The sequence below is a fragment of the Trachemys scripta genome, chromosome 1 (genome assembly GCF_013100865.1).
Source record: "Trachemys scripta elegans isolate TJP31775 chromosome 1, CAS_Tse_1.0, whole genome shotgun sequence".
NCBI lineage: Eukaryota > Metazoa > Chordata > Testudines > Emydidae > Trachemys > Trachemys scripta.
The window spans coordinates 313,151,688-313,179,635 of NC_048298.1; the positions used below are offsets into that span (position 1 = coordinate 313,151,688).

Below are 27,948 nucleotides of genomic sequence, written 5' to 3' on the forward strand. Positions count from 1 at the left end.
TCACTTAGAAAGCAACCCTGTAAGTATGAGATGTGCTGGTTTGTTTGAGAAAAAGAGCTAGAGAAATATTGGCCTAGAACACTATACTTAATATTAGAAAGGTTGTATGGTGACATGACAAAGGTGGGGACAAAAGCCAGTGAAACCATCCGTGTTTTCTCAGTACTGCAATAAACTTATACTTCTACTCTAAGGCCCCTTGTCCAAACTGACTTACCCTCATTTTTCTTGGCCTTAATATTTGTCTCCAAAAAACATAAGGAAGAACATTTTATGTGCTTTATAATAGGTATAAAAATATCCCCAGACATTCAGACCACAGTTATAAAAGCTTAAGAGATAAAATTCTGATAAGGAACTCAGTTTGATAGCTGGGGAAAGGCTCTTTCACTATTTCCACTTTTAAACTTTGAAAAGGTTTGCTAGACTTTTGTTTTCAAAGAAACCTGAATTATTTGAATGGATTATATAAGGTTTCAAGTATTTTCATAATATTCTTCAACTTAATTTGTTTACAATTAATTATGGAATGCTAACATTACAATTATTGGGAGAGTTTCAAAAGAGAGTTCCCTTTTATTAAAGAATGTACAATTGCATTTTATTGAGGCACTTTCAATAAAAGAAATCCTCACAGGAAAGGAAATATTTACTTTGCTTGGTGTCTCTTTGAAGAACTTCTTGCTGAAGCAGCTTTTTCTTGGGAGTATTTTCTATTTGATTGTTTAACTGCTGGGGGTCACATGTCCTAAAAATATTCATGTACATGTATCCATTGACTGTAATGGCACCAGATGGTGCTATGCACTTTTCAAAAAGGGTGAATGTAGGCATCCAAATCTAGGTTCTCATTTTAAAAAAATCTGGCTGACTACCTTACTTTTATATATGATATTGCTTTCATCCCTAAGCGTCTGAAAAAAACTTATGTAGGCATAAAGGGTAGGATTTTCCAAAGCACATAAGATTAAGGAGCACAAGCCCTCCTGAACATCAATGGCGCATATTCTTCTAAATCCCTTCACCATTTGAGAAAAATCTCTCCCAAAAAGCAATACTTTCTCCACCAGCTACCTCTAGAAGGTGTTTTTCAAAAATGTCCAGCCATACTACAGTTTAAACTAGAAACTGAAACCGCAGGAGGAATTTCACTGGAATTTGGCCAAGATATGGATTTATACCTTTAATTTTATGAAGTGTTTATTATAAGTTTGAATAGCAATATAAGGTATATGCAATTATACAACTGTAAATTATACCCTTAGTACTTTTTGTCGCAATTTGAGAGAGGTTGAAGCTCAAACAGCTTAGTAGATCCATGTATAGTATTAGTAGGTGGCAAAAAGATATCAAATATGATACATCAAGTATGAATCAGCAACTAATTCTTATTAAGTTGACATGACATATACAAATAAATGTATATGGAAATGAACTTTATATATTGACACCACTATTGATTTCAAGAGTGCTACAACTGGAAACAATGAATGCCCAAGCACATGTTGTGTCAGCTTCTTCATTTGGATTAGTATTATTTCACTTCTCCTCTTAGGATTGTTATTAATAATTTATGCAACAGAACTCAATGTGCTTATTAATGCTTTAGGCAATGCTATCATACATAGAGATACCATAAATAGAGCTCAGTGAAAAATCTTTATAATTTTTCATTTTATTTTTTTGGAATTTCATTTCATTTTGTTTTATCCCCTGTGGGAGGGGAAGGCCCCAAGGATGGAGAGTGTTGGCAAGCAAGTCTGCCCTACACTCACCCCGCAGTGGTGGTTCCTATACCTCTGGTCGTGGCCTGGCTTCCTGTTCTGGGCATTGCAACCTGGTGCATGGGGTTGCAGTACAGCTCAAGTTTGATCCTGCCATCTTTCTATCATCATGGGGCTACTAGGCCAAATCTGAGCAGCTCTGCAATCCTGTGTACCAAGTTGCAAAGCTAGTCACTAAAATTTGGCCTGGCCACCCCTCTTTTATCAGGGAGGAGTTAGGGTTACCATATTTGAACATTCAAAAAAGAAAACACTCCCTGGGGGGTGTCAGTCCAGCCCCGCTCCGCCCCAAGTCCCACCCCCTCCCCGCTCGGCCCCGCCACCACACCCCTCCTCACCCCCTGACCCGACCCTAAGAGCCAGAGGGACCTGCCGGGGGGCGAGGTGGGGAGTCCCGGCGGTGCTTACCTGGGGTGGCTCCCGGGGAGCATGCGGCAGGTCCCTCTGGCTCCTAGGGTCAGGTCGGGTTGGGGGGTGGAGGGCTCTCTGCCCGCTGCGAACTCCTGCAAGCCCCGGCCCCGCAGCTCTGATTGGGCAGGAGAGAGCCAGTGCAGCACGCGGAGAGCCCCTTCGCCTCTGTGCCTAGGGGCTGCCCACATTGCAGGCTCCTGCCGGTGGGCGGGCGCCGGGAGCTGCCCCAGGAAGCGCCGCCAGCCCCGGGACTTTGGACTTAGGGTTATCATATGTCCGTATTTTCATGGACGTTTTTAGATATTTAAAAATTCCTCCCGGATGGTGATTTAAGAACTAAAAAGCCGGACATGTCCGGGAAAATACGGACGTGTGGTAACCCTAGGAGGAGAGGCAAGGCCAAACTTGAGTAGTGCTGTGACCCCATGTGCCAGATCACAATGCCTGGAGCAAGAATCCAGGGCCAGCCCTGCAGGACAGGAGCTGCGGTTGCGGGATGGGTGCATTTTATTAAATTTTATTAATTGCTTTTCTTTTTCTTTTGTTTTATTTATTGTTTTTAGTTGTATTTCATGTTACTTCATACTTGAAAAAAGCATGGGGCTCTAAATATGAACAATATTGTTAATGCCCTACCTAGCCTTATGAAGTATTTGAACAAAAGCAACAATGCCTAAACATACCAACCATCTAGACAACAAGAATAATTTATCAAAAAAAACTTATGGAGTATGAGTAATAGTAAACATTCTGCCGGAGATTTATACAATATCTCTAAACCGCAAAACAAGACAGGCAATAATTACTGACAGTGGAAAGATGCTTTTCTCCATATATACACATAAATAGACATAAACATACATACCTGTGTATACACACATATATTTCTGTTTTCTTAGACTTACAGATTTGAATCTAATTTTTACACTGCTCCTTCTAAATAAATGATATCTCAGTCATCTGCTACCTGAACAGACGACAGCCATATCTGCTTTTCGCATGAGACATGAAAGTGGAGTAATTCATGTTAGCATTTCAGTCTGAAGGCACTTCTCTACAGCCATGTGCCATTTCAAATACATGCTAGACCATATGGTACAGTCCTTTAGAAAACAAATTCTCTAAAGTCATCTCATAACAAGCATTAATTCAACAGACTGAAGAACAGCATTTATTGTCCAATTATATTTCTTCCTTGCTGCTTCTTTCAGAGTAAGTAGCACAGAAATTAAAGACAAATTTGTAACTAAATAATTCTTTTAGGAGCACACCCTAGGATAAACAGATGTAATCATCCACCCTATTCCACTGAATAAAACAGCGTGTCTTCAGAAACAAACTGCGTTTAAAAAAAAAAGATTCTTGGGTTGTGAAATCTATTTCATGCTTTGATATGATTGTCTAATTTTACTTTTTTATCTTCCTGTCCCAGACTCCTTTCCCCCAGCTCATTCACCTAGTTCTAAGCTTCTGAAGGAATTATAATTTGCATTCTAACATAGGAATGCCACCTCCAAACATAAAAGTTGACTATTTTTCAAGAATTTGGTAAAACTGCATATCAAACCATACTCTAGTTTCACTGGCAACTATAATGAAGTCTCATAAGGGAACATCCTTTCTACATATAAAGGTTCAGTTTTATTTCAGAGAGCATGTCATTTAGAAAAATAACAGGAGTTCTACAAAGACAGTAAGAAAAACAAAGATCTTCCTTCCTTCTCCACAGATCCTGAGTTAAAACTTTGATTGAAATTTAGGGCAAGTTAAAACTGCTGTAAAAGTGAACAGCAATGTTACTGCACTCTGACAGGGTTTACTGGGACAAAAAATTGAGGTCCTTATGTTGTACCTCCATGTTTATGGTTTTTAATATTTAATTATTTACACACAAGTTCTAGATCTCTCTCAGACAGCAGCTTGGAAAGCCCTACTATAGAGAAGTACACAGTATATTGTGGTATAAAAAATAGTAATGTCCTGAAGTTAACCGCGTCTTCTACTTTACCTGGATAGCAAGTGTTCGAGCTACAAGCCCTCTGAGATATTGTAAAGGATCTTCTGGACCTTCCCACTTACTCTGCCATGTGAGGGGACACTGAAATAAAAATAGATTAATTGGCTGTGCAGTACAATTCAAAACTACAGGTATTACTACTGTTTTAATGCAACTATTCGTATTACATTTAATGAGCTGGAGACTGAATGTAGTTTAAAAAGAGAGCGAGTGTCACGATCTGAGCATACAACCATGAATTCCCAGCTCTAATGCAAACTCCTTACGTAGTGCACAGACACAATGGTGACAGAGGCCATACAGAGCCTCTGTTTAACAGACAAATGGGACCTAACACTAGCATTAGCTTTACAGTCAGGACAAAAATCATTAACAGGTTGTGAGGTTAGTATTAACTAATGCCTGTAAAGTGCTGTGGGTCCTGATTCTGCAAGGTGCTCCCCCTTAATTAAATGGGAGTTGAGGGCCCTTGGCATCACACAGGAGATGCTGAGCACCTTGAAGGATCATGCCCTTGAAGATTAAGGGCCAGATTTTCAAAAGAGCTCCGCATCCAACAGCTCTCATTGAGAACAGCAGCAGCTACTGCACGCTGACGACATTTGAAAGTCTGGCCATTAAAGCATATAAGAAAGGATGACATTCAAAGTGAACTAAACAGTGCTAACTTTCACTGAATACACTTCATCTTAATACAAATAATAGAAAAACTTTGGGTCTAGAGACTTTGGTAACATTTAAATAGACCAATAAACAAAAACAAGACAAAGCAAATAAAAAAAAACATGAACTCTGTGGACTCTTTTCCTTATGTTTAAAAAGCATGACTTCTGAAAGAGAGTTATAAAAAACGGTTACTTGCACGTATTGTAACTGTTGTTCTTCGAGATGTGATTGCACGCATGTATTCCACTCAGATGTGTATGTGTCTAGCGTGCTAGAGCCAGAGAGTTTTCTGCAGCAGAACCAGTCGGCGCAGCATATGTGCCCTGCACATTGCTGTGGTCCCTGCCAAGATTATATAAAGGTGGCAATGCCCTAACCTGGCCTCAGATCCTTCACATCGAAACATAGCAGAACGGGATCCAGAGGGGATGGAGGATGGGTCATGAAATACCTGTATGCTACAGCATCTCTAAGAACAACAGTTGAAAGGGTTACTTATCTGTCTTATTTCTTCTTCAAGTGGTTGCACAAGTTTGTTCCACTCAGATGACTCACAAGCAGTACCGTTAGGTGGTGGGGCTCAGTGTCTACTTTAACATGGCCTTCCCAAAATTTGAATCAATCTTTGAAGCAGTTGTGATGATATAATGATGAGTGAAGGCACAGAGGACCAAGTGGCAGCCCTACAAACATCCAGTATTCAAACATCCTTTAGAAAAGCCACCAATGTAGCATGAGTGCTCATTGACCGAACCAATAATGTCTGTAGCAGAGAGGTGTTTGCCATGGTAATACAGAAATTAATCCATCCAGAAATTGTCTGTGCAGTAACTGCTTGACCTCTCGTTCTATCAGCATAAAAAAATAAATAGCCAGGGAGAAAGCCTGAAAGGTGTAGTCCTGTCCAGATAAAAGGTTAATGCTTACATTTCATACAAAGTATGTAGACATTGTCCATCCTTATGCGAGTGTGATTATGGGAATAAAACATGGTAAGTATATTGTCTGGGTCAAATGAATAACTGATACTACTCTGGTTTAGCCCCACCATCCCACTGCAGGGCAGAAGCCCCAAGATCCCCTCCCCCAATCTGGTAGGTGGAGAATTGGGGGTCACTGGGGACTCCGCAAGCCGCACTTTAACTGTAAAAGAGCCGAATGTGGTTCGCAAGCCACAGTTTGGCCACCCCTGGCTTATGGTGTTCTTGCCATGAGAACCTGAAATTCACCCACTCTTCTGGCCTGGTACTGCTTCAACTTGAGGATCACCTGTGGGATGAGCAGAATAGGGAAAAATGCATACATGAGACTTGGTCCCCACCACAGAAGAAATGCGTTGGTAAATCTGGAATATGACCTAATTAAGAACAGAATTGACAGCATATTTTAATATGTGTTGCTTTTTCTTCTCCTCTTTTCAAGTCTGTATCTTCTAATTTTTCAAAATCATCAAAAAGTTCCTTCATGTATTCCATCCACATTTCCAGAACGGTGATGTTTTCATAGCACAATCTGCCATCTTTAGTTTCAAAGCAGCTCAATTCTTTTCTTGACTTCTTTATTTGCCTCATAGTTTTTTGTGGTATGATGAATCTTTGTAGTTCTTTCTGGTTTCATATTCTTTGATTTCATCACGTCATAACTATGTACAACCTGCTTTTCCCCCCCGCATGACGGGTTGCTCTACTTACCACTGGATAGGCCACCTTCTGGCGATTAGCTCCGTCAGGCAATCATCCCATCCCGGGATTATGTCCCATCAGTTTCTCCCCTGCAGTCCCTCTCTCGCTCTCAGGAGCTGCAGCTTTCCTCTTTGTGACTCAGCCCTCCGGCCAGGTCATTATTGTAGTTTTCCATCCTGGGGGAGTGTATCAAGGTTCCTGCTCTCCAGCAGTCTCTCAGGCAGTCTTCTGCTTCACTGTCTTACAGTACCACTCCCACAGTGGCTAGCAGGGGAACCTGGACCTACCCTCTACTCTGGGATAGCGACCCTCTACACAACAGCTAAGGTCCATTCCTTGCAACTTGCTGCCTTTCCTTGAGCTGCTTCCATACCTCCTGGCCTTCCCCACTCCTCTGGTGAATCTGCTCACTCCCTCCTCCCAGGGAGTAACTTTAGGCATCTCTGCAGCTCCCAAAACACAACTCCCTTTTCCCAGGGAGTGACTGCAGACTCCTTCCCTGAAGCCCCTTCTGTTTCCAATTTCCTATCTTTTGTAGAAGCCCTGTCTGTCCCTCACAGGTGAGCCTCTCTCTAATTAGCTGCCTCCAACCTAAAATGCCTCTGCCATTTTCAGCTTAATTAGCTGATTGGGCCCACCTGGCCCAAGTCAGCTCTTGCAGGGCCAGTGTGGGAAGCACACCCTATCATATCCCCATACCCAATCTTCATGAGTTTTAGAAGATATATACCTTTTAATTACACAACTGAACATAAAGGTGAGGAAAGGGTCTCAGGTAGGTAGCTAAGCCAGTACAGAAACATCAACAGCTAGTCAGCTCAGTACTTAAGTTAGGGCAACCAACTGTTTCTGGTTCTCCTTACAATTTTTTCTACACTATGTTCTTTATTACTGTCCTGATTTTATGCTGTTTTTAAAACCAAGCTGCTTGCAAATAAAAGTGGCAAAATCTAAATGTCAGACACCTACAATTCTGAATGTGGGGCCAATGTAACTTTCCTGTGTTAGTATGGTATGTTGACGATTTGTGAATGCTCATTATTTATCCAACAGATAACAGACCTTATGCAGCTGTTACAGTAGAACATAATAATATGCACAGATTTCAAGAGTCATTTTAAAAACCTTATGGAGTGAAAATTCTTCTCTATCTGCTTTGGCACATGTACTAAGCACCTATACTTTACAGTTCTCTTTACAAAACAAGATACTATATATCACAAAAAAAACTGATGACAAAAAAGTAATTTGGGATGTCTATGTATAGAAATTGAACCTATTTAACTATACTAGTGTCATAAACAGATAGTTAAGGGTTAATTCCTCTTTTACCTGTAAAGGGTTAAGAAGTTCACATAGCCTAGCTGACACCTGACCAGAGGAACCAATGGGGGGACAAGATATTTTCAAAGAGGGAGGAGGGAAATCAGTCTTTTGTCTGTTCAGAAAAGTTTGTGCTGGAGTGAAGGATCCAGGAATCAGCCATCTACATTTCTTAAAAGTAATAAGTGTTTAGAGAAGGAATGTATTAGATTATGTTTATTTTCTTTTGTGACTTCTTTTTGCATAGAGGGAGAATCCAATTGGGTTTCTTTGTGTACTGAGGTTTTGCCCAGAGGGACATCCTCTGTGTTTTGAATCTGTGAGAGTAGCTTGCATGCTAATCTCACAGCGATATTCCTTTCATCCTTTTTCTTTAATTAAAAGTCTTCTTTTAAGAACCTGATTGATTTTTCCTTGTTTTAAGATCCAAGGGTTTTTTGGATCTGGGCTCACCAGGAATTGGTGGGAGGTGAATCAGTCTCAATCCTGCCAGGAAAAGGGGGAAAAAGCTGGGGAAATATTTGGGGGGAAGACAGCGTTTCCAAATGACTCTCCCATAAATGTTTGTTTAAACTATTTGGTGGTGGCAGCTACTAGATCTAAGCTGGTAAATAAGCTTAGGGGTTATCTCATGCAGGTCCCCACATCTATACCCTAAAGTTCAGAGTGGGGGTGACACCTTGACAGCTAGTTTCTAAATCAATGTAGTTAAATCAGTGCAAACCCTGTGTGGGAATTGGTTTAAATTAAAATTGGTTTAAGTTTATCTTGTAATGACTTCCCTTAATTCACAAACAAACCAAGCAGCTTCAAAACATTGAGGAAAGTGAACTGTCAGTTGATCTAAATAAGCCATCCAACCTAGCCCAAATCCATCCTGGACTATTTGTGTTGATGAAGACTGTTGGAAACACAGAACCTCCAAAAGAAGACAAAAAGTAACCATTACGACCATAAAGTTCCCAAAATGTCTTGTGGAAAAGACAAAGACTAAATTATGTTCCTTGGTCTGATAATCCATGTTCAATTGGCACTGAGGTAGTGATAGTTTAATATGTGCATTTGGGGAGACAGATGGATCCTAAGGCATTTAAGACTGGAATAGAGTTTATGTTCTGTTTAATACTTCTGATCATAAAACCAAATCTCAGAAAGGGAGTAATGTTCAACTTATACAAAGTATGCGTTGCCTTTTGTTGGAGTAGGGCGCAGACTCCCCCAATGTACAGGAATTCATTTCACCAAGCAGTAATTCTAAATATTTTGAATATTAATAGACTGTACATTGTAATGCAAAATGCCTGACAAAGTTGGCTGAAGTTTGTACTGAGCATTAGAAATTGCTCTAGATTAAAAAAATATTTTAAAAATATATGATGTGTTAATACATTCATCTTACTGCTTATGGACAGCAATGCAAGCCTTATTTGGTTTGAGTTGCACTAATCTGGGAAAGGGTGCCGATATATAGAAAGAACTGTTGTGTTTACCACTGTGAAACAGCAAAAAAATAGAGAAAAGAGGCAGCATTTTATACTAAAACATATTTTCTAGGATATCCTATTATCAAAATTATTTCCAATATGTTTCATTTGTATATGCAAGTTTCGCTAAAAGGGGTGCGATGCTGTATGACTGAAATATGACCATTTAAATCATTAATATTGTCACTGTTAGACAACTGCAACAAAATTTGTACAAAGTATATCATGTAAGGTGTCAACAGAAGAGATGATTTTCTAAATAAAATTATCCTGTTTAAATCCATGTATCATCACTGTAGCTGAAGTTATGAATATTGGCTATAGATCTGTATCCCAAATGTGTTTGTTTCTAGGGTAACACTCACCATGTAAAATCTACAGTGAAGCCAGACAGCTTTGTATTGATGGCCCATGAAAGGCAATTGACTCTCACAATGGTTCATAGAAGAAACTCATTCCACCCAAGATTGCTCTTCCTGCAGACATCTTGGCCTGCAAGTGGCCAATGGCTGCCTCTGGGAGTCAGCAAGCCATGTAAGGGCATGTGACTTGCTCATGTGACTGTGCACTCCATCTTGTGCCTGTGACTTTCCACAAATTGACTGTGAGCTTTGTTTGGGACAGTAAAATTCCATCCACATGGCAGAGGATATAAAAGACCCTTGAATCATCTCCATGTTGCCTCTTTTCTGCTCAGATTCTCTAGACTATGGACTTACAACTAAAAGGAGCATTCAAATCTATGAACGGAGGACCTTCCAAGCTTTTGGAAGTTACCAGAGACTTTAGAAGCCAACAGTCTGTAACATCACTGCTACAAACCTGAGATAAGAACTTTGCAATTATTGTATGTATATGATTTATTAACCATTTTAACTGTCTTCTTTTCTCTTATAAACTTTTAGATTTTAGTTACTAAAAGATTGGCAGCAGCGTGATTATTGAATAAGATCTAAGTTATATATTGACCTGGCTATGTGGCTGATCTCTTGAGATCAGAAGAACCCTTTGTTTGATTAAATTCATTTTCAATAACCACTCATCATAAAGTCTAGTGTCTATATGGTGAAATACCTACTGGAATGCCTAAAGAGACTGCATTTTTGACTTCTTGTTAACCAGTGCGATGAGACAGAAGTTTACTTTTGTTACTGGCTTGGTACATCTAATCATAGAATAGCCTTCAGCCGGGGGTGAGTCTGTCCTATTTCTCAGCAGTTTGAACTGCAGGTGGCATCCTCAGCTGTGACCCACTGAGCATGTTGATGGGGGTGGAGGGGTGAGAAACTATTCATATAATTTTAAGGGATAACATGAATGATTTAGCTTGCGAGATTTTATGGGATTTGAGTCGGAAATGCTATTCCAGCATCATTAATTCTACCAGCTTTGTATATCCTTCATAGAGAACGTTCAGCTAATGTGCATAATATGCTCAGAAGCCCCCACTGATTCTTAAAGCCAATATTTTTTTAGTTTTCATTCTGAAAAGCCATAGTTAAGTTTTCCTTAAAATAGTAATATTTGTATATTTCAGGATAGTTGAGTGGTTTGGGGGTTTTGTTTTACTATTTATACTAATGGTCAATAAAGTATTGTGCATACTCAGCACCTCTCAGGTCTTAGTACTCATCAAAGGTGCCAGAATGATAGCATTAAAGGTAGAATTTGTTTATCCACATAAAATGTACAACAGGACGATCAGCAGTTTTTCTGGGCATGATGGCTGCACTGCCAATGTCTTTAAACTTCTAGGTATAAGAAAGAAGCTCTGTTTTAATTCTTGGACTCTCTCCTTATCCTACTACTTAAGAAAACCAATTAACATAGCAGTTGTTTGTAAGACAGATAGCTAACCACTAAGCAACAGATCGACAGTTTAGCACAAAGGCCACTAACAGCCTTTAGATGGTAACAACAGTTGGTGCTAAAACTCTGAATCAGTATTGAACTATAAGTTACCTTAAGGTGAAAAGCGACAAAGAGTCCTGTGGCACCTTATAAAATAACAGACGTATTAGAGCATAAGCTTTCATGGGTGAATACCAGGGCCGGTTCTGGCTTTCTGGCCGCCCCAAGCGAAACAAACAAATAAACAAAAAACCGCGGTGGCCAGAACAGCAAAGCAAAAAAAAAAAAAAAAAAACTGCGGCGCGGCCAGAGCCAGGGTGCAGGGGGACTCCCTGCCCTGCAGATGTGCCCTGGCTAGCGGGGGGAGAGAGAGAAGGGGGGCGGCCAGGGCTTCAGCAGGGCACTGCCACGCGGCCCCTCCCACCATGCACCCTGCCGGGAGGGCTCCGTACCACTCCGGTCAGCTGGGAGGGAAGGACAGGGGCTGCCCTGCAGGCTTGCTGCAGGGTGCTCCCGTCCTCCATGCCGCTGCCCCCTACAGCGGAACAACAACAACAAAAAAGCGGCCATGCCGCCCTAGGATTGGGCGGAATGCCGCCTCCTACAAGCTGCCACCCCAAGCACCAGCTTGCTCGGCTGGTGCCTGGAGCCGGCCCTGGTAAATACCCACTTCGCCAGATGCATGTGGTGGAAATTTCCAGAGGCAGGTATAAATATGCAGGCAAGAATCAGTCTAGATATAACGAGGTTAGTTCAATCAGGGAGGATGAGGCCCTCTTCTAGCAGTTGAGGTGTGAACACCAAGGGAGGAGAAACTGCTTTTGTAGTTGGCTAGCCATTCACAGTCTTTGTTTAATCCTGAGCTGATGGTGTCAAATTTGCAAATGAACTGAAGTTCAGCAGTTTCTCTTTGGAGTCTGGTCCTGAAGTTTTTTTGCTGCAGGATGGCTACCTTTAAATCTGCTATTGTGTGTCCAGGGAGGTTGAAGTGTTCTCCTACAGGTTTTTGTATATTGCCATTCCTAATATCGGATTTGTGTCCATTTATCCTTTTACATAGGGATTGTCCAGTTTGGCCTATGTACATAGCAGAGGGGCATTGCTGACACATGATGGTGTAGGGTTCCCTATTTGATTAGGAATCCCCTGAAGCATCTGATCTACTCTTGTGACAATTTTAAACAAACAAACCAAACAAAAGGTGAAATGTATATACGTGTCTGAATTTAGCCGACTTCTGTTCAATGTCATAGTTACAGAGTAAGGATTTATAATGGTTAGTTAAATGTATAATTTCTTTTTTCAAATATTAACTTACCTTCTGGTTTAATAAAGCACTCGCTAGACTTTGTACTTCAGAACTCAATAGTGAGGTGCCTCTGATGACTTTACTGAGAGCTGCAAGTGACTGATGGACACTTTGCACTAGGAGAATGGCATTGAATTGTTCAAGAATAATGAATGATAAGATTGGGGATCCTTGTTGCTCAGTAGGAGGAGACACCTTCTGATGAATCATGTTGGAGTTCTAAAAGAAGAATGTAGAATGCTTAATAACTCAGTGACAACTATATTATTATACTACATATTGTTTTCTTTATACTCTCATTCATGATCATTTACTATTTGTAGTATAGAAGTCCATAGTAGCATTGTGCTAGGAGTTGCACAAACACAATAGTAAGAACAGTCCCTGCACTGAAGAGCTTACAATCTAAAGAGACAAGGAAGACAAAGAGTGGAAAGAGAAACAGAAGCATAAAATAACTTGCCTAAAGTTACAGCAGGTCAGTGGCCAAGCCAGGCATACAACTTTAGTCTCCTGACTGTAAGTCCAAGGTCCTATCCACTGGACGTTTGTGTCTTTTTAATGTGAGACAGGATGTACAGGACATATATTCCATTGTGTATATACAGTCCTATTAATATTTTTCTCTTCAGTATTTTTCTCTGTCATTGTATCTTTACTTTTTATAATACAATGAAAAGTTTTACTATGGAGATTCTTTATGACTATGTTAAAGTGGAAGCACTAATTAGGAATGGAATATGGACTCCGTGTTTAAAAATTAATTATATAAGTAGTGAGACTGTTCTGTTAAGTAAAGATCATTGTGCAGATCCTCGCTTTCCAGGTTTTTTTAATACATTATTTTAGACAGCTGCCATTTCAATCAAATAAAACTTGCAATTTCAGGCATATGGTCACTTCTTTTATAGAATTCAAAGTCAATAGTGCAGTAGTGAGTCCTGATTCCAGTAATACAATTTCTAGTGCTCACTGGCCCATATGTGCCCCTCACTGAAGCACTGTCTTTTATTTAATATAGTTGTTATATATATACACACAATGACAGTATATGAAGCTTTATTTTGCTAAATTGTTTATAGCATTTTTTCTGCCAGACAACCAATTTCCTCCCCATTAGGACATTAACCTTTCTACTAAATAATAACGAAAATACTGTTTTCATTGTTCTTATTCTTTCTTTTCACCTTCCCTGTCCATGCTCGCTTCTCCCTCTCTTCTGCCCCTCTCCCTCTGATTTTCATTTTCAACAGAAAGCAGCTCAGAGGCAAATGACACTGCCAGAAGAAACTCATGTTATACCTTTCTCTGCTAAACTGAAGATCCTATTATTAAATATTTTTCCCCATGTAGATACTGATAGACTGTAATCAAGGCACCCCTTCTCCTTGTTAAACTAAATAGATTGAGCTCCTTGAGTCTATTAGCTAAAGTGAAGTTAATTAAACTAGGCTGATTTACACAAGCCGAGGATTAGGCCCAGAACTTTTACATCTTATGAAAGTGGAACTTTCAGTCATGCCTTGTGAAGCAGAAACCCCTTTCACATGACTAAGAAGTGGTAATGGTATCAATTGACCCTCCATTGTAAGAAAAGCTTCTTGGGGAGGGTATTAATCAAGCAACAAAGGAATTAAAACTAGGAGGGATAAAATAAGACAAGGGGAACATATATGAAAGTGTATTTATAAGGATAACAGGTAAAAAAATAGAGGTATTGCTATTAAATATTGCCAGTCTATTTCTTAGTACAGTGCTGTAAATATACTTAACAGTATTTAACTGTATGTTGGGGAAAGAAAGGGTATAGACTGGGCTGATAGGTACTGATTCTCAGCCTTGATGATGTGTTCAAGATGATCATGGTATTAAATATAACATACTTTGGGGGATGCTTGGATCTGAGTTTTTGGGTTTGGATTATTTTAACTATAGAAGCCACTTGCAAAGTTCAGGTCCGTTTTCAGAATTTGAGTATCCTCAAAATTCTCTGGTATTTGCAATTGGGATTTTGATGTAGGTCTATCTCTAAAGATCATGTTTGGCCTTGAATTATCAGAATCAGAAAATTCCGCCTCTGTGAGGAAAGTGAGAAAATTGAAATTCAAATAGGCTACAGTAAGAGAATTACACTGTGTAAATCTGTAATACAGATTTTACTAAAACAAGGTTTTAATGCTCTAGTTTTAAAGCAACTAATTATCTCTTCCTCTTCAATAATGAATGTTCTTAACTTTTCACAACTCTGCAAATCACTCTTAAGTAAAGTCATTAACAGACAATTACTTCTGACATAATTTTCTAAAGATCTTGATTGTTTAAAAATGATGCAGTGCAATCATATTACTAATAGATAATGAAATAGAAAATGGAACCAGCAAGAATAAAAGACTCTACTTAAACCATTACTGTATATCAATCAGAATTTATCATTCAGTATGTAGGCATGGAATAAGATCAGACATTTAACTAGCTGGTATAGTGTGTGATAGCTCTAGAGGACATATTCTGATTTTCATTGTGCTTGGGCACTAAAATAAGGAAATACAATTAGGTTTATTGAGTTCTCAAGATCAGTTATATACCATATGAAAAAGTAGTTTTCCTTTCCAGTATATTTACTGCTTGATTTTAGAAGATATATCAATCTTGCTATAAATACAACTCTAATGAATAATAATAATAATATTTTATTTTTATCTTAAACAGTTTCAGTTTTATAGTTTATCCTGTGCTATGATGCATACAATCTACCTACTACATTATGCTGAAATATTTGTTGTGCTGTGTTTTATGGAACGAGGCAAAAACTAAGTTACATTTCCAAGTACTTATCTCTCTCCTAGAAGATGAAAAAGTACGCAAACTAAACTTTATTTCACACTGACCTTCCCTATTAAACACAGAAGGAGAGCTAATATTCTGGTATTAGTTTTTCACAATTTAAATGTAAAATGGGTGAAAAAATCTTAGAGGTATTCATGTTTTCAAATACCCACTCATCTTTATTTCACACGTTTGTTTTCAGTTTATTTTAGAGCTATTCACAATTCAAATGTATTCATCACTTGACCTATTAACTTGAGGGATATTACCAGTTTGTAAATATTATTGTACATGCAGATTATTACCCAATGCATATTGTAGTTTTACTTTTTAACTTTAATTTATTTTGTGCAGCCCAACCTACTGAATCTATAAATCTAGACTTATATGAATGTTCATGATCCAAGATTGTGCATGATGAATAAATGCTTCTGGACTCTCTGGCTTAACATAGTTCTTTGTCTTTATTCAATATTCAAGCATAAGAAGAGAGACAGCCAAGGCAGTGTTACATTCAGGCTCTATTGCTTCCTTCCCATATAGGATCCTATCTTATCAAGCACTTCCTAAAAGTAAGTTCTCTAAGTTCCTAGACATTACCCAATTCAAAGCATACTCTAAGCTTCCCAACAAAGGGTGTGTCTAGCATAACAATCTTCTACTATTCCCTGCCAAAAGATTCCCTTTTTCCCCACATCATTCGTCTCCTGGGCTCTGGGATTCCCCAGGAATCCCAAAACCAACTTGTTATCACATCTATTCTGTCCCTATTGTACTGCATCACTGGTGAATTTACAGCAGCCATGTCTGAGAACTAAAACAGCTCACCAAAAGAAAATAGTGTGAGCAACCTGTTTTCCCTTTGAATTTTGTGTTCTTTAATACTACTCACATGGGGAAGAGTCAGAAATGCATGTGAAAATTAGACATGAGAGTGAAGTGGGCAAGTGGAGCAACTTGTAAAGAACTGCTGAAGTTAAATGTGCTCTTTCTAATCCAAAATTAGGGTATATTTGTACCTTTAACCTCAAATACCATTTTTGTGTGTCTCATATCCAACTGAGCATAATTTTGAACTCTTTCATCAATCTTTCTGTCCATCTTTGATACCTGCAACATTGCCTCTATTTCGCCTTTGCTGAAATCTCCACAGTTAGAGGGCTTTCCCATCACCCTCTCCCCTGGTTCTTGTCACGCAGACAGAAAGCAGAAGATCAGAAGCCCAATGAAGGCAATGTGATGTTTATTGGGATTAGTTTCAAGCAAGCATATCCATAGCTCTAATGCCGCAGAGCCTTTTTTCCCAGTGTACCGTTCACCCTCCCCTCCCCCCAACAGGCATAAATATACACACCCCTGGTCCTACCTCTTTCAATTTATGGCCATAAATGGTTCCGTTTTGGGAGGTTGTGAGTCTGGGGTCTTTATACCACCTCTTTTGTATCCCATGGGAGGGGTAAGGAGTGAGGTTGTGTACTGGCCAAGGACAGGGTTTTCTTTGGCTTTTAGTGTTTTTTATGCCTCCCCTCCCCCACCTCCTTGCCCCTCTTAACTGGTTGCTTGACCTTGGCTTGACAGAGAAGCCAAGCAGCCTTTCAGTGTATGCTCATATATTACCCTTCCACCATGTCTAGTAACACTTTAACTGTTCTTATCTGTTCCCATTATACTAAGAAACCCATCTAGCCAGGCAAAACCAACACACACAATGTCTTTGTCTTTTGTTCACACATCTTAGTATAAAATATAAAAGTATATAAACATAAAAATATCAAAAATAAATGGGAAAACCCAAAATTCTATCTCAAGAAAAAATACAGGCCTGAATCTTACGTTATTACTAGCACTCCTAACATCCACCTAGACTCCATATCCTTTCATCTAAACTATTCCAACTCCTTTATCACCTCCCTTCAGCTATGCTTTTCCAGATACGTATGAAGTAGGATAATAAAATTGCTTCCCTACCCAAATAACTTCACTGGCTCTGCATTGGCTTCAAGATCCAATTTATATTTTTTTCTTGTTTTCATAACTTATAATATGTCAATGTTAAGTCATAGAATACATAGAAATGTAGGGTTGGAAGGTACCTCGAAAAGTCATCAAAGTTCAGCCTCCTGAACTGTGGCAGGACCAAGTAAACCTAGGCCATCCCTGACAGGCATTTGTCCAACCTGTTTTCAAAAACTTCTAATGATGGGGATTCCACAACCTTCCTTGGAAGCCAATTCCAGAGGTGAACTACCATTATAGTTAGAAAGTTTTTCCTAATATCTAACCTAAATCTCCCTTGCTGCAGACAGGGCTGGCTCCAGGCACCAGCCAACCAACCACGTGCTTGGGGCAGCACCTTAGAAGGGGCAGTCAATGTTGCGGTGGCCGGGGGTGTTCGCGGTGTTTTAGTTTTTTTTATTTTTTGCTCGGAGGAGTGGCGCTCGAGGGGTTCTTTTTTGTTTTGGCTGGGCAGCGAAGGGGGGGGGGGGGGTTTGGGCGGGGGGGGGGGGGCGGGGGTGGGGCGGCCCGGCGCGCCGGGGGGGGGGGGGGGGGGTGGGGGGGGCGCGGCGCGGCGCTCGGGGGGGTTTGGGCGGCCTGGCCCGGCACGGCACTCCAGGGGTTTGGGGAGCCTGGCGCAGCACTCAGGGGTTTGGGCGGCCTGGCGAGGCGCGGCGCTTGGGGGGGTTTGGATGGCCCGGCAAGGCGCTCGGAGGGGAGCAGGGATTTGGGCGGTGCAGCGCTCCGGGGGTTTGAGCAGCCCAGCGCGGCGCTCGGGGGGCGGGGTTTGGGCGGCGCGGCGCGGAACTCGGGGGGTTTGGGCGGCCCGGCAAGGTGCTCAAGGGTCGGGGGATTGGGCGGCCCGGCGTAGCGCTCCAGGGGAGGGGACTGGGGGTTTCGGCGGCGCAGCGCTCGGGGGGTTGAGCGCCCCAGTGCTCCGGGGGTTTGGGCGGCCTGCCGTGGCGCTGGCGGGGTGGGGGTGTTACGGTGGGACGGCGCTCTTCTTTTTTGCCTGGGGTGGCAAAAAAAAGTTAGAGCCGGCCCTGGCTGCAGATTAAGCCCATTACTACTTGTCCTACCTCCAGTGTAAATTTTTATAACTACCCCTAATATATTTGAAGACTGTTACCAGGTTTCCACTTAGTCTTCTTTTCTAGCTCTTTCCCTGCTAAGTAGAGGACCCATTTCACCCATCTTTCTCTTAATGTATTTAAAGTAGGGATGTCGATTAATTGCAGTTAACTCACATAATTAAAAAAATTAATCACGATTAAAAAAATTAATCATGATTAACTGCAGTTTTAATCACACTGTTATGAATGTTTAGCATATCTGGCATGTATATATCTACAACAGTGCAATGCTAACGCCTGTTCTCACTTTCAGGTGACACTGTAAACAAGAAGCAGCCAGCATTACCTCCTGCAAATGTAAACAAACTTGTTTGTCTGAGCGATTGACTGAACAAGAAAGAGGACTGAGTGGACCTGTAGGCTCTAAAGTTTTACATAGTATTTTTCAATTCACTTAATAACTGCATTCAAAAATAAAACTCTCTCTTTTGTTTTACAGTGCAAATATTTATAATAAATTAAAGTGAGCACTGTACACTTTGTATTCTGTGTTGTAACAGAAATCATATATTTGAAAATGTGAAAAACATCCAAAAATGTTTATATAAATAGTATTCTATTATTAACAGAGCAATTAATCACGATTAATCCTTTTAATCGTGTGACAGCCCTAATTTAAAGAGCCACTTCTTACTGCCTTTTATGTCCCTTGCTAGGTTTAACTCACTTGGTGCCTAACCCTTTCTGATTTTGTTCCTGCATGCTTGTGTTATTCATTTGTACTCCTCTTGTACTCCATGTTTCCATTTTTTGTAGGATTCCTTTTTTAATTTCAGGTCATTTTATCTCATGGATCTTTTTGCTCACTTTCCCACTCCCTGGTCCCTCTCTCTTCATTTAGCAATGATCTCTGTCTCCCACAAAATTTTCTCATTCTTGGGAACACAGCAATTTTCCTGTAACTCTGTTTCATTGACTTTTCATGTAATTTCAAATCTTAGCTGAAAAGATCTTTGCCCCTTTTTGTATAATAATGATTACTTGATAATTTCACTCTCCCTCTGCAATTACCAATTTTTACTTAACTCTGGAATTGTATTATTTACAATTACTATTACAATTTCTAAAGCATTTAAAGTATTGCACAAGAAGAAAATATTTTTTGTTTGGCATTTTATTCAATGATAGGTGTATTTTGTCTTGCAAATAATCTTTCATGCAAGCTTACAGTCATAGAGTTTAAAGCCAGAAGAGATCACCAGATCATCTAGTCCAACCTCCTGTATATCAGAGGCCACCACCACCACCTAGCACCCACACACTAAACTCAGCAACCAAATTTAGATAAAAACATTACAGCCCATAGGAAAATAGACTATTATGTACCACAGCAGAGAACAGGAGGGACTGAGAAGCATCAGTGCCTGAGGCCCATGCAATAGCATAGGATTGATTAAGTGAGATATACCCAGATAATCTCAGCAAGTGACCCACACACTGCAGATGAAGGCAAAAAAACCCTAAGGTCACTGCCTATCTGACCTGGGGAAAAATCCTTACTGACCCCAGATATGGTCATCAGTTAGATCCAGCACATGGGAGCAAGCATAGCCAGCTAAGCACCTGAGAAAGGAAATTCTCAGTGCCACATATGAGTGTACAGACAGAAACAGTACATACAACAAAACTCTTCTCTATAGTGTTTGGGGTGTAAAAAGAATCCTAGATTGTTTGGCAAACAGTGTTTATTTGTGTTCCATTAAACATGATTTTCAACTGCTAGCCAGACAAAAATCAAAAGTAATTTACCAGATAAGTGATGAAGACCGCTGTGATAAACTCAGGACAGACAGCTGCAAGGGGTGGGGGGAGGGGACAGGGTAGAAAACAGTCTCAGTCTATCAACTGAGGAGGAGTAACTACAGGTCAATCAAGTTCAGCTGAGAAGGGGTTACCAGAGAATCAGCTAGGATCAGCTGAGAGGGAGTTACCTGAGGTCAATTAGGATCAGCTGATTCCAACTAATGGCTGCCTGAGACCTTTTAAAACTCTCCCCTGTTAGGAGAAGGAATCCTACTGCCAGTAGGTTAGGAGCAGCAAGACAGTGAGCCTCACCAGGAGGGGAGGCTGCATTCCCTCCCATAAGGGAGGAAAAACAAGCTAAAAAGAGTGGTGGAGAGAAGGAATGGACTTCCGCTGTGCCACCAAGAGGGATTATTTTACCCAAGCCTATCTCACCAAGGACAAAAGCAGCTGAGGCTAGTGAGACTGAGACAGTGCCTTGCCACACTGCCTAGTAAGTAGCCTCCCTTTTGGCCTAACTGGGAAAAATTGGTCAAGACATTTATTGGCGTATCCTCTTTTGCTCCCTTAGACTGTTCCATGTAGGTCAAACCTTGTATTGCAGGTTGGTGCATAAGTAATGTTATGCATAAGGGAAATTGCACAGTTTCCTTGGCTGTCATTTATTTCCAATTACTTTTAAAAAAATAAAAACATTTTAAAAAAGCTGTATTAGTGTATTTCACATTAGTGTGAAACTGAAATTGTAAGCCTTCATTCATCTAAGTAGACCTTACTTAAATGAGTATTCCATATATGTCAATGGGGTGCAGACAGGGTGCAGAGCCCCTGTGGCTGCTCCAGTGCCTAGGAGCTGGACATGCCAGCTCCTTTCAGTAGCTGTGCGGTGCCAGAGCAGGCAGGGAGCTGCCTTACCCCCACTGCGCCACTGACTGGACTTTTAGCGGTTGAAAAATGGACACTTGGCAACCCTAATTCAAACACAGAACCACCACAAAATACACACGCGTACAATTCATAACAAACACAGTCAAATGCAAAAACTTTACATCCACCCTAGCCAAATAACATTGTGATTAAAAGACATAGGTGTAGTTTGAAAATCCAAAAGGAAAGAGGATATTAGAGTTAGGATTTTGCATTTCAAAGCTGTTGCCAGGAATTGGATGTATGTGTTTTGAATAATTCTATTTAAAACTGAAAATGAGTTTATTGTGCATTTGCAAAGTCTGTGAATGAGTTTTGGTAGCAAAAACTCATACAATCTTAGAAAAACAGGGCAGGAAGGGACCTCAGGAGATTGCCTAGTCCAGCCCTTGGTGCTGAGGCTGCCCAAGACCATCCCTGTCAGGTGTCGTCTAACCTCCAGTGATGGGGATTCCACAACTTCCCTTGGAAGCCTATTCCAGTTCTTAACTAACTTTATAGTTAGAATGATTTTACTAATATCTAACCTAAATCTCACTCTCTGAAGATTAAGCCAATTATTTCTTGTCCTACTTTCACTGGACATGGAGAACAACTGATCACTCTCTTTATAACCGTCTTTAAGATATTTGAAGACTGTTACTAGGTCCCCCCAGTCATATTAGGAAAAAACTTTTTCACTAGGAGGGTAGTGAAGCACTGGAATGGGTTACCTACGGAGGTGGTGGAATCTCCTTCCTTAGAGGTTTTTAAGGTCAGACTAGACAAAGCTCTGGCTGGGATGATTTAGTTGGGAATTGGTCCTGCTTTGAGCAGGGGGTTGGACTAGATGACCTCCTGAGATCCCTGACCTTCTATGATCTTTTCTCAAGACTAAACATGCCTGGGTACCCTGAAATGGCCACACTACTCCACTGATAGCTCACCAGGGCAGAGAAAAGTGGGATAATCACTTCCCATGTCTTACATAAAAGACTCCTGTTAATACACCCCAGAATATTACCCTTTTTTTGCAACTGCATCCCATTGTTGGTTCGCTCATATTCAATTTGTGATCCACCCAGATTCTTTTCAACAGTACTATCATCTAACCATCCCCTGTTGTAGAGGCACATTTGATATGTCTTTCCTAAGTGTAGTACTTTGTACTTGGTTTTTATTGAATTTCATCTTGTTGATTTCTGATCAATTCTCTAATTTATCAAGGTCCTTTTCCCCTTCTATTCCTTAAAAGTGCTTGCTTCCTCGCAGCTTGGTGTCATCTGTAAATTTAATAAGCATATTCTGTACTTCATTATCCAAGTCATTAATGAAAATGATTAAAAGTATCTGACCCAGGACAATCCCTGCAGCAACTCACTAGATACATCCTCCCAGTTTGACAGCAAACCATGATAACTACTCTTTGAGTATGGCCTTTCAATCAGTTGTACTCCCACCTTATAGGAATTTCATCTAGATCACATTTTTCTAGTTTGCTTATGAGAATGTCATGTGGGACTGTATCAAAAGCCTTTCTGAAATCAATATATATCTCATCTACTGCATCCTCCATCCAATAACTTTTCAAAGAAGGATGTGATGATTATCAGGGTCACCATTACTAAGTCACGTTTCCCCCACCGCTGCCTCCAGTGAGAGGGAGTCTTGATAGTGCTTAACTGGGTGTCAACTCCCTGACACCTCCAGTTTACTCACCACCCAAAAAATCTCCTCTAGGCTATGCCAGGCCTTACATTTTCCTGCTGGTTAACCATAGGTGCATCCCAGTCTCCGAGCCCCTTTGAAGCATTCCCCTGTGATATCCAGCCCCGTCACTGGCTACTCACAACAACCATTCTGCATAAGTATCAACCTTTTGAGTTTTATTCTGCTAACCAATCCATTATTAGTAGAGGGATGTCTCTCGCTCAGCATTTTTGCACTTGATTTTAACTCCAGCGGGGGGTGTGTGTGTGTGTGTGTGTGTGTGTATATATATATATATACACACACACACACACACAATGCAGGAGTATGGGTGACTAGAACCCACAGAACTTATCTGAGAACAGCATCTAGAGAATAATTCCTCATATGCTTAAAACAGCTCTAGGTTAAACAATTTTGCTGTCTAAAAGATCATAGACAGAGGTATTTCATGGATTAGGAGTTGCATGTTTAGTCCTGAGACATCATTTAGAATACAGTATTCATAATAAATGTTGGGATTTGTTATAAGTTTGAATTAGAGTATCTTTCAAGACAATTAAGATTCCCAAGATATTGATCAAGTATTTGGAAAAAAAAAATACCTTAATATAAACATGACTAAAAAAACCCTCTAGTACAAAAAAGTTAGAAAGTGCTATGCTAAAATATACAAAAACACTGACATATCTGTTACATGAATAATGTAATTAAAAAGAAAACCCAGAACTTTTAATTGTCCATGTGTCATGTAAATATTAGCATAAACAATAATGTAAATTGCATCTATTTATTTCACTGTTATGTGTACAGTGTTTTCAGATATTACATTTTTGAATAGAACATACTGTAGATGTAAATGATTTTTTTAAGTGCTTGGCAGGTGAAAACTATCAGACTTTTGAAACGCTAAGAAAAATCCTTTCCCTCCCCTAGAGTGATCATAACGATTTTCATATAGTCATAACTAGTATCACAATTAATTCAATATTAATGAGTGGTAGTGAGGTGATTTGCCAGTTTCATGCAAAAGAGCATTGTGTGTAATGTTGATACGTTTGAAGGCAATACAGATCTAGGGCCAGATTCACCAGTATGCTCTTGCTTGCTCAGGCTGATTGTGCTGTAAACCCATTTTAGCTGGCCAGCTAACCGATGTTTATAGCTCCTGCACTTCAGGTGTGATTCAAAATAATCAGAGTATACTGGTGAATCTGGCCCCTAATCTTTTCCCAGATTATAGAAATAAATAGCATTATTTACAACTTCAATTATGATTTTTTAAAAAAATTACTAATTCCTTACAGGAACTACCGTTCTGTACTATGGCAATATTACACAGAAAAATCAGTGTCGGTGCTCTACAAGCATTTCATTTACATACATCTCAAATAAATTTTAATAATTATACCTTGAACTTGAGACACATGGGAGATGAGTGGGGAACAGTTGCACAAAGAGTCAGTGGTTTCTTAATTATAATTGCAATGTTTTAAAATCTAAAATAATCTCTACCAGATGCCACAGAAAATGAGCAGATGGAGTTTGAGACTTACACATTTTACTGTAGGTTTCAAAGCCACATAGGAGATCTGATTCACAAACGTTGGGACTGTGCAGTCACATCAATATGAAGAAAAGATTGACAGTGAAGATGATTATCATCCTGAATGTGGACTTTATCTCTAATCCAACTGTATGTATTCCTCATGATACTTCTTATTTCAAATACATTTTACATTATTGTTGTAGTGTCCCATTATTAAAAAAAATCTTAAAAATTAGTATGTACTTCTGAAGAGAAATAGTAGTCTTTTTAACAAGCGGTTTTCTTACCTGATTAAGTTTCTTCCATAAGTTGAGAACAGGAGAGAGCTCATTAGACCAGATTTCTCTGTCAAATTTGCAGCCAGCAGTTACTGACCTGCTCAGGATTCGAAGCTGTGAAATGACCTGAAAAATGAGAAGATAATATAAGGGGAAGGCCATATATATGCAAATCTTGAACAGGATTAGAAATAAGAGAGAAACACAAACTTCCTCCTTTATAAAAATACAACACAGAAGCAAATGAACTGAAATTTGTCCAGTTTTGTACAATTTTGTGTACAATTAATTTTTAATATTGTGATCTAAGCCAAACACAAGTCATCCCTAGACCCAGTTCTGCTAATTATTTGAGCCCTATTCATTTAAAAAAAAAATCTTGGCATTGTCCTTACCTCTGTCACATTCCTAGAGTCCAGTTATAAACTTAAACACCAATGAGGTTTGTAATTAATTAAAGCATCTCTTTTTCCTAAAATATACAACAAGGTTCAAAATTCTGACCTTAACAGCGCTCTGTACAAATGAAGGCACAACTTTAGGTATGCACATCTCTGAAGGGACATAGTCAATTAAAACTCATTTATTCTTATTTTGCAGTTGGACTCTGTTGTTTACTTAGCTACCCATGCCTGCTCAAACTATTCTCCATTTATTTGAAGGAAAGAGAAAAATAAAAATGTTTATGACAATATGGATGATGAATTGGAGTTATAATTTAGCACAGGAATAATGTAATGGAGTGCTGGGAAATTCACCCTTAGTCCTTCTGTGTTTGTAAATATCTAGGGTGAACTCTTGGTCCCACTGAAGTCAATAGCAGAACACACATGAATGTCTGTGGGGCCAATATTTCATCCCAACGTTCAGGATTCTTCACTTTTACAGCACAGCTGTTGAATTCCCTTTAAAGATATTTTTGTAATTAATCTTCCTCGATGGCAATGCAGTATGCCTCTGACACTACACGTAAGGTAACAGTTTTGCTGAATATGCCAGATGATCTTCTGTTGATATGTTAGTTTAGACAGTCAATTCCTTTATTGTTTCCAAATCATGTGACTCTTGTCTTTGACTTCAAAGAACTAAAGTTTGTAATAAAAAGTACATTCATCTTTCAAAAGGATTGGACTATTTAATTGTTGCATTCACAATCATGCACTTAAAGTCAAGTTGTTTCTGCATTTTTGATTGATTTTCTAATCTTGAAAAATGTGTAATGATGCAGTGTTTCATTTTCTTTTGTTTCCCTGATAAATTATTTTCATTTGCTTTGGCTGAACCAAAACATCAGCATCTAATTTATCAGCCTTGCTACAGCATGAGGCATCATTAATTGGTAGAGCATGGAAGTGTCGTTTTAACTTTTAAAATATCGACTATCATTTATTCTTGTTTTAAATTTGCCAAACATGACAGAAAATGAGTAAGAACTTCAGAGAAACATACAGAGTGGCAAAGGCTTCATATGTTTTTAATTAGGCTAAAAAAGGCTTTAAATTTTTGTGGAAAATTCCCCATTTTATTTAATATTAATGTTTTAGTTCCTCAAAATTTTTGAAGAAAAGTAAATCAAAACAACGTGTTATCCTTTTGGACTGTACAGTAGAAAGCATAAATGAGGAAAAATTGTTTTTGTTTCATTATTACCTTGAATTGTAACAACACAAAGTCCTAAGGAACATTGTTATCTGACTTGGGTCAGAGAATGTCACAATAAAATACATTGGTCCTGATCCTGCATCTTATAGTGGAAAAGAGACTTTTACTCAGGCACAGAAGTCTGCCTGCAAAAAGCACACTACAGTGCTCACCTCTTACTGCTTGCCTACATTTAATACTTAGGGTAAATGGCTTGATTAAATGTATCTGAAAAAGTACAGAACTGAAAACTATCACTTTGTTCTTAATTCTTTTAACTGAAATTATCAATATGTTTTCAAATTCAAGGAGTATGTACTTAACCAAGAAACTTATTTAATTAAATATTCTTGAAAATTGTCTGTTCCTATTTTTCATCACTTCCATCTTTACAGGAATTCCCTATTTTTGCTAATTTGCGGACGGAGTTTGGCTGATGTGATTGCAGAGCCATTGGCCATTATCTTTGAAAACTTGTGGCCATCAGGAGAGGTCCCGGATGATTGGAAAAAATGTAAATATAGTGCCCATCTGTGAAAAAGGGAAGAAGGAGAATCTGGGGAACTACTGACCGGTCAGCCTTACCTCAGTCCCTGGAAAAATCAGGTCCTCAAGGAATCCATTTTGAAACACTTGGAGGAGAGGAAGGTGATCAGGAAGAGTCAACATGGATTCACCAAGGGCAAGCCATGCCTGACCAACCTGATTGCCTTCTATGATGAGACAACTGGCTCTGTGGATATGGGGAAAGAGGCGGATGTGATATATCTTGACTTTAGCAAAGCTTTTGATATCATCTACCACAGTATTCTTGCCAGCAAGTTAAAAAAGTATGGATTGAATGAATGGACTATAAGGTAGATAGAAAGCTGGCTAGATCGTCGGGCTCAACGGGTAGTGATCAATGGCTCAATGTCTAGTTAGTAGGAGCATTGCCAGCAGATTGAGGGAAGTGATTATTCCCCTCTATTCGGCACTGGGTGAGGCCAATCTGGAGTATTGTGTCCAGTTTTGGGCCCCCCACTACAGAAAGGATGTGGACAAATTGGAGAGAGTACAGCAGAGGGCAACGAATATGATTAGGGGGCTAGGGCACATGACTTACAAGGAGAGGCTGAGGGAACTGGGTTTATTTAGTCTGTAGAAGAGAAGAGTGAGGGGGGATTTGATAGCAGCCTTCAACTACCTGAAGGGGGATTCCAAAGAGTATGGAGCTAGGCAGTACGCAGTGGTGGCAACTGACAGAACAAGAAGCAGTGGTCTCAAGTTGCAATGTGGGAGGTCTAGGTTGGATATTAAGAAAAACTATTTCACTAGGAGGGTGGTGAAGCACTGGAATGGGTTACCTAGGGAGGTGGTGGTGGTGGAATCTCCATTCTTAGAGGTTTTTAACGTCCAGCTTGATAAAGCCCTGGCTGGGATGATTTAGTTGGGCTTGTTCCTGCTTTGAGCAGGGTGTTGGACTAGATGACTTCTGAGGTCTCCTCCAACGCTAATCTTCTATGATTCTATGAATGGGGGGTGAAAAATTTCAGTTAACTGGATGGAGGGAGTTTGGGTGTGTGTGTGTGGGGGGGGTGCGGGGCTCGGGATGGGGGAGGCGGAGGGGGTGCGGGCTCTGGGAGGGAGTTTGGGTGCAG

At 39.9% G+C, this 27,948-nt stretch overlaps 1 protein-coding gene across 1 annotated transcript in view; it reads right to left on the bottom strand.

The window, feature by feature from the left end:
* Nucleotides 1-27,948, bottom strand: part of DYNC2H1 (dynein cytoplasmic 2 heavy chain 1) — a 372,682-nt gene that overhangs the window by 59,232 nt on the left and 285,502 nt on the right. Inside the window, exons 83-85 of the mRNA XM_034758872.1 lie at nt 24,677-24,793; nt 12,537-12,746; nt 4,204-4,293 (exon numbers count right to left, since the gene is read on the bottom strand). Coding sequence (XP_034614763.1) covers nt 4,204-4,293; nt 12,537-12,746; nt 24,677-24,793 — 417 coding nt within the window. The remainder of the gene's footprint in view (nt 1-4,203; nt 4,294-12,536; nt 12,747-24,676; nt 24,794-27,948) is intronic.